At 37.9% G+C, this 19,750-nt stretch overlaps 1 protein-coding gene across 6 annotated transcripts in view; it reads left to right on the top strand.

The window, feature by feature from the left end:
* The window catches only part of Xpo4 (exportin 4), a 90,712-nt gene that overhangs the window by 22,435 nt on the left and 48,527 nt on the right, over positions 1-19,750 (top strand). The window contains exons 3-7 of one of the 6 annotated variants that reach the window (NM_001368697.1): positions 2,309-2,463; positions 2,575-2,716; positions 7,441-7,579; positions 15,466-15,582; positions 16,288-16,441. In NM_001368697.1, the coding sequence (NP_001355626.1) occupies positions 2,622-2,716; positions 7,441-7,579; positions 15,466-15,582; positions 16,288-16,441 (505 nt within the window). In that variant the 5' untranslated portion in view covers positions 2,309-2,463; positions 2,575-2,621. Of the gene's footprint in view, positions 1-2,308; positions 2,464-2,574; positions 6,028-7,440; positions 7,580-15,465; positions 15,583-16,287; positions 16,442-19,750 lie in introns of those variants that run through there. The other 5 variants (NM_020506.2, NR_160871.1, XM_030247900.1 and 2 more) reach the window with 5 other exon arrangements.

Here is a 19,750-nt window from a genome sequence, read left to right as displayed (position 1 = left end):
TGTTCAGTTGGGTTAGTAAACTTGCTTCTGCATCTAAAAAATTGTCATTGGTAATGCTGTCAATCTTATCTTCAACGAGCCTTTACTATTCGTCAGTAGATGTAGGTGTCCTTATGGGAAATAGCTGGTATTTCAGCACTTACAGTCCTGTGGTTTGAATAGAAACCTTTAAGGTTAGACTGCAGTGGCTGATCATCTATCTATAGTAGGCTTGCTTTTATTTTTAGAACACCTTTTAAAACTTAGTTTCCCTTTATTATTAATTTTACTTCAGTTTTTTCTAAAGGATGCTATCATGTTTCAGAGAAAATATTTGTTTTTTATTTCAGAATAAAAACAACTTATAGTTCTATAATCATTGAAGTTACTGTGGTAGCAAAGAAGGCATTCTCCAAAGAAGTTTATCATAGCACTGTGGTAGCCAGCAGCAGCTCTTCCTGGAGGGATGTGAGAAATTGTAGCTGAGCTGTGAGTTAGTGTCAGTCCTCTTGATGGCAGAGAGTGAGACTGAGGCCTGTGTGAACGCAGAAGCTCTGCTCCTGAGTCCTGGCCAGCGTGCAGAGTGCTTCCTAGCTTCTATTACACATATATGCTCTGTGTGAATGTACTCTTTGAAGGCTAATAGTAGTGTTTATCAGAAAAGATAATACTCATTTACGAAAGGTCCTACGTTTCAGTTTGGAATTTGGCTTTCTTTTCGGGATTCCTCTATCCTTAGAGATAGCTTCTCCTAGTAAGTTAGATCTTCCCTTCCTGCCACGGAGAGGTGGGTGCTGAAGAAAAGCTAACAAGTGTCTCTTGACAACTTTCAAGTGTCATTCTTGTATAAGACAGAAAGAAGGCTAGGATAGAAGCACACTTAATTTAAAGTAAGTGTGTCTCAGTGCTCAGCTGACAGAAGGTATCTTCTTGGTCTTGCCCATGCGAGTGTGTGCTTAGCAAGGATTAGTGTTATTTAGGTAGCCATATGATATCACATTTCCTCTCTGTTGGGCAGCAGTTTCTTCAGCTATAAGACGGTGCAGTTGTATAAGATGATCTTTGCTGTTTTTAACCTTCTGTGAGGCCTTCATATTTTTGCCTTCTTAGAATCTGTTAAGAATTTCATTGTAGATGGAAGTGAAGACAAACAACATCCTCTCAAAAGGAAATCTGTGGTGAGATTATACAACTCACCTTTATCAGACAGTCCTATTTCTTCTTAAGGGAGATAGATATATCCTGTTTCTGGCTAAAATTGTTTGACTCTCGATAAAACTGCCTACCATTCCATCCTTACTTCTGGAAAATTAAAAAAAAAATTATAGTAAGGTCACATTTTTAAAATTAGTCACTTATTATATTGTAAAGTTTTAAAGTTTTTGTGACTTCCAATCATTATCCTAATCAATTCATGTTAACGTAGCAAGGACTAATCAAATCTTAGAAACAGAAAGCCCGGATTGGTTCTTTCTACTTTTGCTGTATTCAAACCTCCTGTCTGCAATGGCATGCTCTTATGCAGGTACACCCATATCTTCACAGGTAATGTGTTAAGAACATTGGTAACGTTTTTAATGACATGAGCTTGAGCTAGAAACTGCCCAGCTATACTTTGTGCTCACTTGATTGTTCAAAGGCACCATTTTAGGCCTAAACTTAATTTCTCATGGCTTTCCGATACTCATATCCAGTGTTCTTGGCATATAATCTGGCGTCTAACCAGACTTTATTAAGAGTTTCACATGGTTATTTTTAGACCTTCAGAGAATTTCTACTTTTTCTTGACTTCATTTTGGCTGTTTCTTCCTTTTGATAGTGCTGTTTAAAAACTATAGCAATATACACTAACAGAAAAAATAGAAAATTAATATATAAAGTATTTTTTCAGGGTGTTAATTTTCTATTTTTTCCTGATTCAGGTTTTAGCTCAGATACTATACCTTGCCAGGTAGGCTGGGTCTTTCTAAGTGTAGCCTCGGGATTTTACTCAGTTTGATCAGTACTGCAATCAGAAAATTAACAAGAACTTCTCACCTTGTGTAAATATGGCTCATTATATTTGAGCATTTTGAAGCAAAGAACTTGGATATGGTTGTTTATTTCTGAACTTGCTATTGAGGTTTGTCATCCTGCTGGATGCTTACTTATTTAAAAGCTCCAATATTTTAGCAGCATGGCTCATCACAAATAGTAATGTTCAAAGATCAGTTTAATAAGATTTTTCCAATAAAAAATTCCCGTTTTGCACAGTGTGAGAATCTCTTAGTCCACTTTCTGATTGCTTCATATTTTTATTTTTACTTTTTAAAGCTGTGTTATTTTTTAGTTCTTCATGCTTTGGAAGTAACAGTTGAAGAGAGGTGAGGAAAGTTTGTGAAAATTGTGATCGGTGATTAGCTGCCACCTGCCTGAGGTGTCTTCTGAGAGGAACTAACCTCTTTGTGGTGCTAGAGCAAGGTCACTGGATTAAAACCAGATCAGGTAACCATCTTATTCCTTGTCTGAAAAGTTCTGTCTTAAAATTTAATAAATGCAAAGTACACATGGTAACATGAACTACTGCTTAAAGAGAGTTTTTAATTTTCTCCCCAGAAACCAGTAAAGTGGACTATGTCCTTTTTCAAGCTGCCACAGCTATAATGGAAGCGGTTGTCCGAGAGTGGGTTCTCTTGGAAAAGGGCAGCATCGAGTCACTGAGAACATTCCTCCTCACCTATGTCTTGCAAAGGCCTAAGTGAGTACCTGGGGTGGCACCGCTAAAATACAGGAGGCCCTCTGATCTGTCCTTTGAGACACCCCTTCTTTTCAGTGGTGATGGTTATGGGCAAGCTCTGTGCTGGAGCTAGTAGTTTGAAAATCTATGCACAATTGTAGCTTGCTTTCATACTCGATAAAAATCATACCTTTTACTTACATTTCTAATCCTAAAGAAATACGTGATACTGTTCTTGTTGAACTTTCAAGAATTTGATTATAAATTAAAGTTAACTTTTGACTGTCAAAACTTACATTTTCTTGCTCTTAGATGATTGGTAGGATAGTTTTTTCTTTTAATATGTTTAGAGGAAGTTTAGCATGGGCTGAGTATTATAAGATGTAGCTGCGTAGCCCCAGAAAGGAAGAGGAAGAAACTAAACCACCAATAAGCCAAATGTTACATAGAAATGTTGCATACATCTATGCATAGAAACGTCACATACATCTGTGCATAGAAATGTTGCATCTATGCATAGAAATGTTACATACATCTATGCATAGAAAACATTTTAGAAGGAAAAACACTAAATTCTTTCTTTACTTTGAAAAAGATCAAATTTTGAGTGAGGTAAAGTGAATTTTCTTTAATGTTTAAACATTCTTACAAGACTGTACATTTTTTTTTAATGGGAATAACACAGTTTTGCTATATTGGATGGTTGTATTGATCTGTACTGGTAAAATAATTTCAAATAAGTTTTGATAATGTGTTCTTACAGTTAAAGAAAAATTGAGAGAAATCTTCATGTTTATATTTATATAATAAAGGAACTAACCATGTTTATCTGTAACAATACTTTTAGAAAGATTAGGGGCTTGGGTATGTAGCTCAGGCTTTTTTGGTTTATATTGTTATTTTAAGCTAGGAATGGTAGGTATATCATGCCTCTAATTTCAGCATTTGGAAGGCTAATGCAGAAGGAATGCTGCAAGACAAAGCTAGACTGGCCTGAAGTATGAAATTGTCCCTAGAAACTAGAAGAAGAAAAGAAAAGAAAGGAAAAGAAAAGAAAAGAGAAGAGAAGAAAAGAAAAGAAAAGAAAAGAAAAGAAAAGAAATATCTGCTACAGGAGCTGGAGAGATGGCTCAGTGATTAAGAGCACTAGCTGTTCTTTCAGAGGTCCAGGGTTCAATTCTCAGCACCCATGTGGCATCTTACAACTGTCTGTAGCTCCTGCTCCAGGGAATCCAGCACCCTCACAGATACACATGGAGTGAAAACACCAATGTACATAAAATAAAAATTAACTAATTAACTGAAAAAAGAGAAAAGGAAAAAGGTTAGAGAGATGGCTCAGCAGTTAGGACACTGATGGTACTCACAACCATCTGTAGTGGGATCCGATGCCCTCTTTTGGTGTGTCGGAAGACAGTGACAGTGCACTCATATAAAAAAGAGAAAAATGCCACTAGTAGCTTTAGTATTAGGCCCCTATGTCTGAAGAACACTCTTTGTGGTAAACACAACCCCAGGCCTGGTTATTGTCAGAAAGCCTCTTTATTTTCTTGGGATTTTGTTCTGTTTTTACTTTCCTAGAACAGTGATTTGATGATACTTTTTATGTATTTGAGTCAACTCTCATACAGAGCGATTTTCCTAAGTAGTCAGGGTACATTACAATAGAATTTCTGGCCTCCTTGACAGCCTTTCCCCACTCCATTCCATGAAACCCAGAACTCTTCAGAGCTGGGGTAGATGTAATGTGATATTGTATATGTATAATATAATGTGTATGTAATCAAGCAGTGTGTACATATGCTTTCTTATGCTATCAAGATTAATTCTATTCTTAAATCATTTTGATTAGAGTTGTGTTGAAATAGTTGAAATGGTTGTGTTGAAATAGTTTATTTCTTTTCTCAACTTGATGTATATGTTAGTGCTGTCTGTATGGTGTTAGGTGGTAGAACCAAAGCTCTTGTGCCTGCTACGTGTAAGTACTGCCTCCTCCCCTACACTATTTTGGAAATTTCTTAAAACTTTCAGCAAAGATGGCATAGTAGCACAGCGAACACATACTCCTTTCTTGGTAGCTGCTCAGTTAACATTTTGTCACATTTGAGCAAATTGCCATTCATACCACAGTGCTTTCATCAAATACTGAGTATACCTCATACTATCAATATTCTAGACCTAATTGTCATATTTATATTATTACTCAATATTATTCTGATTGAATATTTGAGTTCTTCAATTATTTTACTAATGTTAGGTATATTTTCCAGCCTTAGGTTATTTTTCTTACTAATGTACAGTCTGTCTCTTTGGCTCTGTTAATGTTTGCTTTCTATATTTAGGTAAAATATGTTGTTTGTCTTTCAGTCCAGAATGTAACTACAGATAGATGTTATATCCTGTTATCATGCCCTTTTAATTAAAAATATTTTATGTGTATGGATACTTTAAGTTTTTTTAAAGATTTATTCATTTTACTTTATATGTATGAATTTTTTTGTTTACATGTATATCTGTGTACCACATGTGTGCCCATAGAGATACAAAAAGGCATGAAATTCTCTGAAACTGGAGTTGTAGAGATGGCTGTGAGCCTCCATGTGTGCTAAGAACTGAACCCATGTTCTCTGTAAGAGCAGTCAGTGCTCTTGGCTGACCATCTCCCCAACTCCTGTGTATGAGTATTTTGCTTGCATGTGTATACATGCACCATGTGCATGCCTGGTACTCAGGTCAGAAGAGGTGGTTGTAGATAGTTGTGAGCCACTGAGTGGGTGCTGAGAACCAAACTGAAGTCTTTTATAAGAGCAGCAAGTACTCTTAACCACTGAGCCAACTCCCTAGCCCCTGTCACATCTCTTTAAAGCCTGAGTAATTCTGCCCTGATTCTGTCTTTAATTACATGGGCATTCTTATTTTATAGAATGCTCTCTGATGTAGATTAGAGTCAAGTAGCAAATCTTGATGTACTATACAAGGAGGACTACACAGCTAACTTAGATGGTACAGTCTAGTGTACATAGGGCTTGTGTATTTTGGATCCTTAACCAGTACACATATAGGTTTTTTTTTTCTTACCTCCTAATTGAGGTAAAGTTTGGATCTGGTTTGATACAGTGTGCCTCCTTTTCTAGAGGCAGGTAGCATATTAGTCAAGAAAGGAATGTATGTGTGAATTCATAATCATTCTGCCACATTCTGTAACCTTGCTCAATTCATGTTAATCATTTTTAAACTAACTTTCTGGTAATTAATTGAGTTAATAATGTCTCTTGAACATGTTAATTTACAGAAACTCTTAAATAAAACCCATTAAATGTTTTAATTTTCTAGTTCTTGCCAATAGAGATTTTTTTCTTTTAGCTAGGGTCTCACTCACTATGAAGTTCTGGCTGGCCTAGGACTTGCTCTGTGGATTAGACTGGCATCCAGAGGTTCACTGGCCTTTGCCTCCCGAGTGCTGGTAGTAAAGGCACACACTACCAACCCTGGCCCAAAAATATGAAGGAATATTTTGACTTTAGTCTTGATATAGGGACACATGCTTGAAGTTATTAATAAATGCTTTCTATATGGCAAATCCTTAGTTTTACATACACTAGTGTGCTTAGAGTGGGGTGGTTGATTTTCAGGATAGCACTAAGTAGTAGTAACAGATAAGTCATGTCATGTGCTGGTGCCTTGGAAGCCTTTAGTAATAACTTTCTGGAGAAAGTGACATCACAGTTTTGGCAGAGGGAATAGAAGTTTGTAGAGTTGGAAGCATAAAAGTGTTGAGCCAGGGACTGAGGAGTTCCATATGCCTGCCTACTGAGTGTATGGAAAGGGTGAGGTCAGAGAGCAGAGTGGCGCTTGGCTGTCGCAGACTTTAAAAGCACATGACTGTATGTATAACTGTGTCCAAACTGGGATACCTTTGAAAGTAAAAGAAAGCGCCATTAATAATTACTTGGGACAATAGGACATTGGGACTCTTCGAGGAAAGCTACAATTGGTCTTGTTGCCCGCGGTAAGGGATGTAGCTTGTCCCGAGGGCACAGGTCACATCGTTATGACATTTGAGAGGTTGTATTATAAGGTTGGTGTTTTTGGATCCTAACCTTTTAAGAAGAGGTTCTGAAGTCATTTAAGGCCTGTGATATAGGCCTTACAGAGTGCTTGGCTGGAAATGAGTGTTTGTACTGTTATCCAGAGGTCACACACCTTTTGTAGATCTTGGAGTTTACTCATTAAACAGCAAGGGTTGAGGTACCGCTGGTTGGAGATGGATGTCAAATCAGAATTATCTTAATCTTAGTGATACCCCCACCTAAGTACTCAGTGAGGAACTGACTTAGCATGTCTTGAACACTGCCTAAAGTGTTTAGTATGTGTCTAGTGGGCACAATCCTAGGGTTGAACATGTTTTGTTGTTTGACGTTTGTTTTTTTTTTAAAAACATGGTCTTGTGGTATAGCTTAGCCTGGCCTGAAATTAACTGTGTAGCCTAGATTAGAGTGAAACATTAGTTTTTACAGTAATCCTGACTATTGTCTCCATTTTAAAGAAGAGAAAACTAAGATTTTATTTTGGGTTGCACAGGTAGTAAATAACAGCTGACCAAGTGTCTGAGTCTTTCTATCACTTGGTAGATTGTACTCCTTTCAGGGTAGGTGATATTGTTAGAAGCTTCTGGGATAGTGAGAAACTTGTGAGTGTTTATATTAGATATAGGTAAATGTTTTCACAATTTTTATGTTTTGCAGCCTCCAAAAGTATGTTCGGGAACAGATTCTATTAGCAGTAGCAGTGATTGTAAAAAGAGGATCATTAGATAAGTCAATTGACTGCAAAAGCATATTTCATGAAGTCAGCCAGTTGATAAGTAGTGGCAATCCCACTGTGGTAAGTATGATAACTGCTTATATCTATAAATATTTTTTATTTTGCCTATCACCAATTGTATTTTGGCAATAGTAGTATAAAAGAAAGGCATGCAAACTAATGTGCCAAGCAGTTTTTATTAGTTCAGACATTTCTTCTGATCTTCAAGTGTATGTGTGTAATGCAGATATAGTATACTTAGCATTTTTACTTGTCTGCTTTTCTCTGTTGCCACTGTGCTCATAATCATTTTAATCAATTGTAAAGCGTGATGAGTTATCACACCATGACATTCTTTTTCTGTGTGTAGAGAGACCAGGACTTAGTTTATAGCTCTAGCTGGCCTGGAATTCACAGAGATCTGCCTGACTTGTGAGTTCTGGGATTAAAGACATATACCGCCATCCTTGTTTTTTTCATATTTTTAATCATTCTTTTGAACATTTGTCCACCCAGTTTTAATAAGCCTTGGAAAGTACCAATAATTATAGAAGTGGTTGAGTTAAACATAAATGTTATCTGGCATAATAAGAGTCATTAACTACACCTTGACTTCCAGGTGTTTCTGTCTGGTGAGCAGATGCCAGGCCATTGACCACATTACTGAAAGGAACATAGCTTCTCTGCCCTGTCCACATTTATTGTGTGTCTAGTTGTAGAAATTTCTTACCAGAGGCTGTGTTACTGACCAGCTCTGATTCCTGGGGTGATCCCTGTAGAGCTGGAGTTAGTAGTACCTGGCTATTCTGATTCTTAGGTATCAAATCTTAAAATAGTCTCAGTAGGTTTTTAGCTGTCACAATTAATATTTTAAAATTGCTTGAGCGATTGATGTGTGAGGCTATATAATTTTCAGGGACCCTTCTGTAAGAGGTATAACACTTATTTATTAGTCGTGGTGGGCCTTGAACCCAGACCCTTGCAGAGGCAAGGCGAGTGCTGTGCTACTGAGCACTGAAGCTGTTTCTGTTTTAGTGTGGAGCTGTGCTAGTGTTCGAATGGTTTTACAGTGACAGTCAGAGCACTTGCATGGACTTGATAGCCTTCTCTTTCATGGGAATGACCATGTGTAGTCTGATGGTCAGTGTGCCCTGGATGTCCTGGTTGAGTCACTGCTCCCCTTTTAGATGTTGCTTTGGGGCATCCTGTTGCATCTTGATAGTCTGACCTGTTAGAGTGGACACGATTGAACTGGAACAGTGCCATTGAGACCTGCGGCTAATGCTCTCTGGATTAGATTGTTTTTCCCGCTAGGGCTTTAGTGCAGGGGTTTGCAGCTTGCCCTTGTCCTCTTGTGTCTCATGGACCTTACATGGGTTTTGAAGCAATTAGCTGTTGTGGAGCAACTTTTTTTGGTTCATACTTAGTTACCGTTCTGCCAAATATACACTGTAAATTGTCTGGGCATTAATTCTTTAGTGTGTAAAGCAGATGTCCTTGTGTCATCTAAGAGGCTGCTCATGCAGAAGGGTTTTACCATCTCCCTAGGAGCCTCTCAACCCATTCTTTGAAAAATTTGGGAACATAAGTTCTAATAAATCACCCTATATTCTAAGTGTTGAAACATAGAAGACAATATCTACTAGTGAAAACTAATTATTTGTATATTTAAAACATATGATCAGTGCACTAGCTTTCCTTTAAGTGCTTTAAAGAATGACTATGATTGTGGTTTCTTCCAGATCACTTTTGGAACGTTTCATAACTGTAAAACCTTGGGAGAGTATATTTGATTACAGCGCCTTGCTTTATCACTGTGCTAGCTTTAGCCTTCATAAACCTTTTTTTAGTTTATTTTCATTTTTTTATTGAAAATAGACTTTTTTATATACTATATTTTGCTCAACTCCTCCCATATCCTCTTCGTCCACCCAAATTTACACACTTTCTTTGTGATTAGAATACAAACAATTATGTAAAAAAATTTAATAAGATAAAACAAAAGCAAACCAGAATAGGACATAGAATTTTTTTAGGGAGCATTTCTTTGACGGTCTAGCTTTCCATGTGCCGTGGTGTGTTGTTGGTGCAATCGCACATATACAATTAAGAACTATGTCATCTCATGCTCACGGTTGTGAGCAGGCTGTTCTTACTCCTGTGGTTGTGATGGGTACTATGGTTATTTCATCTCAGCTGGGAACTGTCAGGCCTACTGTCACTCACTAGTTTGAGAGGAACAAGGAAGCTCTCCTTCCTAGAAGAGGAGCTGAGGCTGTTTTTTAGGCTGACATACAAACTAGAAATTCAATCTATTTCATGTTTGCTTGATTTCCTTTGAAAGTAGTAAGCCTATGTTAAATCATTCTGAAAGATAGTTAAGCTTCCCTTTCCCTCTTTTTCATGTTGGGTAGAAGTGGGTGTGAAATCCACTTGTCTACCCAGGGCTGCCCCTGGATGAGGTAGCCACGCTAATCTCCCTTATCGCAAAGTCTCATTGATGTTTTCTTAGAAGAGCAGCTGGAGGTCTGTTGTATAGTATGGCAACCTTTCATACAGTTTATTCTTGGTAATAAAGATCCTGAGGCAAGAGCCAGGCTATTCTAAGAGACAGTCCTCCCCCTGAGCAAGAGCGTTCTGTTTTGTCAGCTGGAGTTACTATCTTGTGCTTGTAAAGTGGGAAGACAATGGGGGGGGGGGTTCTTTTTTTTTTTTTTTTTAAATCTTTTTTCCCCCAGGAGCATGAAATGACTGGCTTTGTTGAGAAATGTGAATGCCACTGTAAGAATTTTAAGAATTTTAAGACGAAGACAGAGTTTTAAAAATTGTCAGCCAGTGAATAAACATTTGCATTTCTAGTACTTCAATGAAAGAAGCTATACTATTTATGCAAACAGTTTTCCTTTGAGAGCAGATGTCATGCATCCCAGGTTGACCTAAAAGTTTGGAATATAGCTATGGATACCTCAGCCTTCTGATCCTTCTGTTGTCTTCCAAGTACCAAAATTGTAGTCATGTACCACCAACACTCAACTTTACAAATGCCTGGGACAACTCAGCTACAATCTCAGCTCATGAAGACTTTTTTAGGGGGGGAGGGGTAGGATTGAGACCTTATTGCCTTGTCTTCTATTTGCTTTATCAATCTAAATTTATAAACAGCAAAAATGGGAGTGGGTCATGAGGGATGGATTACTCAGGGTTTAAGGGCACTGGTTTTCTAGAGGATCTGGGATTGGTTCTCGAGCACTTGCATGGTGGCTCACAACTGTCTATAACTGCTATTCTAAGAGATTTGATGCCTTCTCCTGGTTACATACATACATACATGCAAATACTAGTACACATAAAAAATAACCTTTTAAAAAGTAGGAAATTTAATATATTTATTTTCTATCTCCTCCTGTGTCAACAGTGCTAAATACAAATAACTGAAGATTCACTGATTCAAGCAATATCTAATGATCCTCTTCTAAGTGATAATTTATCTTGTAGTTCTAATTTTGGCAGTCAAGAGGTAGGACCTAAACAACCCAATTGTATGATAATTACAAAAATACTACCTTCTCTCTACCTTACCCTAATTGTTGCATTTACTCAGTACTTACAAAAAGTCATTTAATTTGAATGTAGAATAACTGGATTAGGTAGGCAAAGAGTAGATGAGATTTTTATCCGGATGATAAATCAAGTTAAATGGTAAGCAGAATTTTTTGAATTCACATTTTTCTGTTTCCCTAATCTAAACAGTAGGTTTCTTGTATTCCTAAGGATTTCTACAGGCTGTTTTTATTGATAATGTATTTCAGACCCAGGCACAATAGACTTTGTAACTTGGTTTCTAAATGGTTACCAGATAAGGATGACGGGTGAAGAGCTGCCTGCTGGTGTCCTCTTGCCAGCAGCAGTGAGCCATTGACTGCCACAAAGGCCACTTGAGAAACCCTGTGAAGTGGACATAAATCAGCCGGTGGCGTGGGGATCTGATAGCGCTTTGTTTCTCCAACAACCTGCGGCCTTTCTTGAGTGGCTTCCAAGCAGTCACCATTGTCATATAATTGCTATAAAAGGGCTTCTTGTGGAAAAATATATAGAGGGTATAAGTTTTATTTGAAACACTTTTTGTTTTTGTACTTACAAAATAACAGATATGAACTTATTCTTTATGATCTTAGATAACTGAAGCATTCTTGTGATAACCTCTTAAAATTCTGAAAATTTGTGCTTAATGTTTCAGTCAAAGCCCTCCTTGGTATGAAAAGCTCCTGTTTCTTAGTCCATTTTCATCAGATTTCACTGAAAATTCTAACGACAGCTTTTGTCACCCTCTTGAGTATCTGATACCCTCTTGAGTATCAGAGTTACTCTCTATAGTATAGAATGCTGTCTAGCCGTGACTGACAAAGGGCAGGGATAGCACTTGAAAGTGCTGGTGGTTGGAGGGGGAGTAAAAGGCACTGCACTTGTGTCCCCTGAGCACTGAATGCCTGAGCAAGCAGACAGGAGCCTTCTCCAGTGGTAAGTGTCCCAGGCACACTTGACGGTTCTTAGCTCCGGCAGGGAAATTCTTTCTTGGAGCTGCGTTTTGCTTTGCTTTCCTGTCTCCATTCCAATATAATGAGGGTAACTTCACCTTCAGGGGGTTTTGTTGTCAGTTAAGTACTGACAGAGTAGTAGGAATCAGTCTTAGCCATCCAAGCTGTGCTTAATTAACTCTTGTGAAGAGAGAGAGAGACCTGCTTTGTTGATAGATAGCAGAGTATTTTGCTTTGTTCCTTTATAATCAGTACTTAATGTACTTTCTCCAAGGAATGGGTCTTTTTATTTGGTATGGTTTAGTTAGAATAGTATAATTAGAGTTTATGGTGCTAATCTCGTATCTACACAAATTTTTCAAATTGAACTTTTTTATAGTATTTAAAAATATCGTACTAAATTTTAGTTTTCTGAAAAGTGATGAGTTTACGTGTGGGTCAAAATAGCATTTGCTATCTACATGCTATATAATTATCTTCACATATTACATTTCTAAGTGATGCAGTGAAATGCAAAACAATTTTTACTTAAAGATTTCTATTTGTTTTAAAACTAAAGCAGAAAAAGGAATATGAAGTATATAAATTGGGTTTTGTTACTAATGTGTATATATGTATTAAGAAACTAAAGAGCTATATATAAATAACTTACAGTAATAATCCCCAGACAATAAGACTATAGGTAATTTTATTTTCTTTTAACTTTTTTTAACCTTTTATTTTTTCCTAAGATTAAGGTCTGCTATATTATTTTCATAGGCTGAGAAATGCTTATGTTTAGGAAGCTAAATCTGTGATAACACATTTTGTTGTTGATGTTCGTGTATTGAAAATAAGGGTTAGAGGGATGCCCCTCCTCAGGAGCCTCTCCCTCCTTCAGAAGCTCTTCTCGCTTTTCCTAATAAATGGACACTCATCTGAAGGGTGGGAGACGGGGAGGGAGGAAGACTCTGCTCACTTGCCTGTCTGGCTACTGTGTGCGTCCTGTGCGAGCGTGCGTCCTGTGCGAGTGTGCGTCCTGTGCGAGCTCGCTTTGTTGGATAGCAGTGTTTTTGATGCAGCTACCGCTGTTGGCTCCCTGTCTGCTGAGCTGTACTGTCTAAAGGAAACCTTGTTGAAAGCCTCGGTCACCCAACAAGGTTCACTAACTTTGCCTTGTTTGTATCTTTATCTTTTCATTTGACCATGAATATGAGCTTGGAAAATATTTATTTCATAGAAGAGCAAATCTTTATTGTGAATATGTTCTAATAATTAATTAGGCATTGTACTAAGAATCTGAATATGACCATAGTTTCAAAATATGCCACTTTAAGTACCCAGAAATCAACCTGTGGTAAGTCGTAAATTACGTATGGAAAAGTATTGTAGCGCATTATTTGTAAGAATGTTGACAGTTTGCATTTAACAAATGCTTCTGGATTTTCAAAAGTGAAGTTAATATGTAAATTGTATTCAGTGATGGATATCTGAGATTAGTTTTCTTGATTTAGACATGTTTTCAAATTTTTTATTTTTTTCATAATATATAGTCAGTGAGATATTAATTAGAAAGGATGGATGAGAAGTAAGGCTAAGAGTTACAGAATACAGGCTAGTAAAATTGTCTTCAGAATTACAGAATCTCAGAAGTTATTAGGTCTTATGACTTAATGTCTTTTTCCAAACTGTATTAATTTAATATAATCTTATTACTTTATTTAGTATATTTCCCCTAAGTATACAAAAAGGTATATATGTGCATTTATGCATATAATGACACTTAAAGATGTATGAGATTATTTTAATGTATCTGTGAAGTATTGATGGCTAGTGCTTTAATTTTCTTTTTAGCTTTTTGGGGAATATTTTTGAGGCAGAGTCAGACTATATCGTTTTTTAAGCTGGTCTCAAATGACCCCTAGCCTTAGCCTCCGAGTAATGAGGATTTGGAGGACTGTGCCTCTGTGCCTGGCTGATTGACACTTTAATCTCCACTTTAAAAAAAAAAAAAGCCATTTTAAAGTGAGGATTACTTAACTTGATAAATGTTTGAAATCCCTGTGTACAGTAAAGACAGGGACAAATTGCTCTCTATATGAGGTGCTTGTGTCCAATTTCTCAGACTGTTTTCCTGAGTCCCACAGAGGTATTTAAAGAGGCACTTATTTTTCTGAAGATTTGGGGATAAGTGAACTTTTGTATTAAAAAAACTGTATATTTTGAAGTAAACGAGTGTGGCGGGGGAGCAGGGCTAAGTTCATTTCTGATGAGGAACACTTGTCTAAAGATTGTAATGACCTTGGTTCAACCCTCAGGTACAGCCAGTAAATATTAACAAAAGTGTATATGTGTGCACAAAAACTAAGTTAAGAGTCGCCATAGAATTTTCATTATTATAGAAGGCACCTTTAATAGATACTGTGAATTCTCCACAATTTTTGAAGTTGCTTACCTGTGCTTATTTTGATTGTGATTAAGAGGTGAACAGTACCTACTTTCTTTAAAACTTTTAAAAAACATTTTTAAAGGAAAACTTTAAAAAGTAAAAGTAGTATATTGTTTATCCATGTAACTATTACTTACCTTAAGCAAGCATCAGCCCTGCAGGTCTTTAGGGACTTCACTTTATGTGTATTTGCTAAGATTCGCCAAACTAAAGCATCTGTAAGGTCAAGGTACTAACATCAGAAGCATTCTGAACAAAGATACAGTTGGTGGGGTGGGTCCCACTGTGTTCAGCTGTTGTGTAGGCTTGCAGAAATAGTATCATCTTGACTTTAATCTTTCGGTTGTTCAGAGGTAGTGTGCATATTTCTGTTTAACCCCTGGAAATGTGCCAAAATAATTCATAACCTTATCTCCATCCTTGCTACCTTGACTCTAAACACTCTGTGATTAATAAGCTTGAGGAGTTAGTATTCTAAGTGTACCTAGTGGACCCAATGAAAAGGAAAAGTTTCTTTCTTTGATTTAAAAAGTGTTGAGGTACTACCTGCTTGCTATTTTGGGGACTAAAGTCTGCGTTACTTTTCATCTGTTTGAGAACACATTTTACATTCATCAGAGGAAGAGTCGGAGGCATGAGGCTAAGTGTTGATGGCCTCTGGTAGTCATCTACCCTCTTCTAGTCACAGTTCTTTCAAGTGTAAAAATGTATGAATCGTTGTGTATATTAAATGAAACTTGGCATCTAACAATTATTTAACAGCCATTTAAAATATCAGTTGCCCTCTAGGATTGAGTAGAATCTTGTCCTGGGTTCCAGTCCTCCTAATGTCAGCATTTTCCACACTACTTGAAAAGGAGAGCCAGTCTTCTTAGTCACATGCAGGGTTCTGCTGGGCAGTTAGAGGCTCTGAAACTGTAACACAGAAATTATGTTTGAACAAAATATATTGAAACAAAGCTTTGAAAAAAGTAATGACTTAAAATTATTTCTTATTGATCTAGCAAACTCTGGCCTGTTCTATTCTAACTGCTCTATTGAGTGAATTTTCAAGTTCAAGTAAAACTAGCAACATTGGGCTGAGTATGGAATTCCACGGTAACTGCAAGCGAGTCTTTCAGGTATTGGTACCTTTGTTTTATGTTTTAATTATTGGGCAGTCCATTTTTTATTCGGTTTGTTCCCAATGATGAGAGCATTTGTTTTAGATATTTGAGTGGTAGCTTATGCCTGAAGACTTACGCTGAGATTTCATAGGATATAGTAAATTGGTAAGTTTGATTTCTGTAATTGATAAGTTGAAATTACTCAGTTCTCATCTTTAAACAACAAAAAAGATAACATTATGATAAATACTCCTTAGCTTATTGTTTTCTTATCAAGTTTTGATATAAATATTTCAATTGATAGCATTCTGCTGGCTTTAAAAATAGGACTGGCACAGTGCCAAAGAAGGTCATGTATTTAAAATGTTATTGCAGATGGTGTGGGCTCTTTGTCTCTCGAGTGTATTGTTTGGCTCTGCAGTAAAGTTATGTGAAGGCATTGGCTTAAGTCCTGAGGCGCTGCACTCTAGCAACTGGCTCTGCCAGCTCTGCTGCAGTCACATTCGCTCTCAAAGGTTCTCCTGCGTGGAGGGGCATTTAGATTACAGTTAATGGTGTCACTTGAAAGCACACTGATGTTAGAAACCTCAAAATGGAAACCATTCTTAAGGAAGTAGTACTATCTAATGGAAACCTTAAGGTTCTTATTTGTTTTATGATGCTAAAAAGGAATGTGCTTTGATAAGCGTCATGCAAAACTGTGTGATTTATTGTCCATAGGAAGAAGACCTTCGGCAGATCTTCATGTTAACAGTTGGAGTTCTGCAGGAGTTCAGCAGACGGGAGAACCTCAGTGCTCAGATGTCCTCAGTGTTTCAGCGGTACCTCGCCCTCGCCAACCAAGTCCTGAGCTGGAATTTTCTCCCTCCAAATTATATCCTTTTAACAGCGAGAGGGGTTGAGCTCATGGTGACTTTGTAGAAATGGAATCTTGAAGCTTAGTTAGTCCTGGACATCCTTAGCTTTTTTGTGTGTGAAGCATTCTGTTGAGTGGAGACTTTATTTTTCTTTTTGTAGAAATGGAGTGTTATTATACCATAGTACAGTAGGCTGTAGAAAGGCTAAAGTCATTTTTACTATGTTTTGAAGAGGATGGAATGTGTGATGGCAGTTGGTGGCTAAAGGCTGTTACTGACTGAGGAAAGAGGTGGTAAGCCTGGGAAGGAAAGGACAGAGTGTGCAAAATGCAGTTTATTTCTCCTTGGATGTGTGATTAAATTAGATTGTTTTACTGACTTTGCTTAGTTAGAAGGACTCTGGTTTTGCCCTTATGCTTATTGCTTCAGTGTGTGTGTAATAAGTTAGTGATAGGCTTTCGGTTCAGCGCATCTGCTGCTGAGTGTCTTCTTGTACCTTGGAATTCTGTGGTGCCTCTTGGAACATTGTTCAGTCAGGCAGATCTAGGTTCAAGCCTCAGTTGATCTCCAGCAAATTGCTGAACCTTTCTGAATCTTAATGTTTCCAAACAGAAAAAGGATGTTGACTAAATTATACAGTATAGTTAACACGTGCAGAGTCAGCTGCTGTTACCGAGCTTGAATCTGCCAGTTCCTAGGGCTCTGGAAGAGTTTGTTTCAGAGGAAAATGCTATTCCTAAGAAGATAAGAAATCTTATCAGAGCTTTAGGATGAGACTCACCTTTGTTCCAATAGACTCAAGATCTGCTTCTTTCATACATATAGGTTTGAGACCTGTAAAACTGGGACTCTAAAGGTGTGTGGTAAGCTGTGATTTCCATTGTCAAGTTACTATATTTATCTACTAGAAAAGTAACTGTAAAAGGCAGGTGGTGTGAGAGAAAGGGAGCCACTGCCTCGTCAGAGCAGGAATTCTCCAGGCTTCTTTGCCAAGGGCAGTCACATTGGAGTGACGCTTGCTACTGAGTTAATCACACTCTCCTTTATGCCTGTCCTTTCTCTTTCACCCGTTAACCAATTTTACATTTTTAATATATAAATTTGAGTCTATAGAGTTGTAAGGGGCACATACATCCTTTCGTTTTTGCTTTGAGTTTTTGAGAGAACTGATTTCTATAGCCCAGGCTGGCCTTGAACTCATACAGTCTCCCTGCTTCAGCTCTTCAGGGTTAGGGTTTTAGGCCTGGGTTGCCATCCCTAAGCACATACTTTGTTAACTTTTCATTTTTAGAAGATTTTTCTTCTTTTTTTTTTTTTTTTTTGGTTTTTCGAGACAGGGTTTCTCTGTATAGCCCTGGCTGTCCTGGAACTCACTTTGTAGACCAGGCTGGCCTCGAACTCAGAAATCTGCCTGCCTCTGCCTCCCAAGTGCTGGGATTAAAGGTGTGTGCCACCACGCCCGGCTTAAGATTTTTCTTTTGAATGTCACATTGCTTCAGGCTACATTTTCTTTCCTTTCTGCCCTCTCTTTTGAGGTAAGACAACCTGCAAATCTAGCAGTCTGGTCTTGAACTCATGAATTTTTTTTTCTTCAGTCTCCTATATTGTAGAATTATAGGTATATGTTACCACATCCAACTTCTTTTTTTTTTGTTTCCTTTTGTTTTGTTTCCTTTTAATTTTATACCTTTATTTACTTTTATTGTGTGCATGCTTTGCTTTGCTTTGCATGTGTGTTTGCGTGTCTGGTCACATTTGTGCCTGGTCTCTGCAGAGGTCAGATGAGGTTAATCAGATCCCCTGGAACAGGAGTTACAGACAGCTGTGAGCCCTTGTGTGGGTCCCAGGTATCAAACCCAGGTCCTCTGTAAGAACAGCCAGTGTGCTTTTAACTGCTGAGCCCTCTCTCCAGTTCCCTGTTGTGTTTACCACCTTAGCAGGATTTTTTTGTGAAGAGATTAGACTAGTTCTTGCCCCAACATTTTTAGTTTAAAAAACAAAACAACAAAAAAACAACTAAAGGGGCAATCACTGAGCCTGTGTGGGTCTGCACTAGGTCCTCTGCAGGCATATTATGGCTGTTAGTTAGCTTGGTGGTTTTGTGGGACTCCTAATGATGGGAGTGGGGGCTCTCTGACTCTTTCACCTGCCCTTGGGGTCCTTTTCCTACTACTGGGTTGCATCATCTAGCCCAGATATGAGGGTTTGTGCCTAGTTTTATTGTAACTTGTTTTTGTTGTTGTTGTTTTGACTTTTCAAGATAGGGTTTCTCTGAGTAGCTCTGGCTGTTTTGGAACTGGCTCTGTAACCTGGCTGACCTGGAACTCACAGAGACCTGCTTGCCTGCAGGGATTAAAAGTGTGCACTACCACCACCACCCAGCAGTCTAGTTGTAGCTTGTTATGCTGTGCTTTGTTGGTATCCTTAGAGACCTACTCTTTTCTGAAGGGAAATGAGGAGTGAGTCTGGAGGAGGAGGAGGTGGTGGGTGGGGTGGGAGGAGAAACTTATGTCAGGGTGTATTGTATGAGAGAAAAATGTAAAAAACAAAACAAAAAAATCAGAGTGGAAAGATAGCTTAGTAGTTAGGAGCACTGGCTGTTCTTCTAGAGAACCAGGGTTCTGTTCCTAGCGCACAACCATCTGTAATTCACTTCAGAGGATAGGATGTCTTCTGGCCTCCTCAGGCACCAGCCACCCATATGGTCCACAGACAAAACACCACTGTACATAAAATAACTTTTTATAAGAAGGTCATGTGTGATAGCACACACCTGTAAACATATCATTCACTTGAGATGAGAGGAGGAGGATTGCCATGAGTTCAAGGCCAGCTAGAGTTACATAGCAAGGCTGAGTTTTAAGGAAACTAACAAAAACAAAAAAGACATTGAAAAGACTTGGAACAGATTTAAAAGTACCAGTCCATATGGAGCTATCAAAACATTAATTATGTATGTAGTAAAAATTAACAAAAATTACACTGCATATATCATAGCCAATTCTAAATGTTTTAGGTGAAAATATAGTTGGCAGGGAGTTACTATTTTGAAAAGAGAAACAGTTTCCTAAGAGTTTGGAAACAAAGTTTGTCTGAAAGATACACACTCATAAAATATTTTGTGAAGTCCTTAGACAAAGCATTGGAAAACAAGCTGTAGTGTTGCCAGAGGACATAACTCCTCTAAAGGGCATGAGGGCTGCTGGGTGAGCTGTGCAGCCTGAGACGGGAAGTTCAAGGCTATCCTTGGCTACTTGATGAGTGTTGGGCCAGCCTGTGAAATATGGCACCCAAAAGAGGGGCTGGGTCAGGAGAGACTGATCTAT

This window comes from Mus musculus, chromosome 14 (assembly GCF_000001635.26).
Source record: "Mus musculus strain C57BL/6J chromosome 14, GRCm38.p6 C57BL/6J".
Taxonomy (NCBI): domain Eukaryota; kingdom Metazoa; phylum Chordata; class Mammalia; order Rodentia; family Muridae; genus Mus; species Mus musculus.
This window is presented reverse-complemented; position numbering and strand designations above follow the sequence as displayed.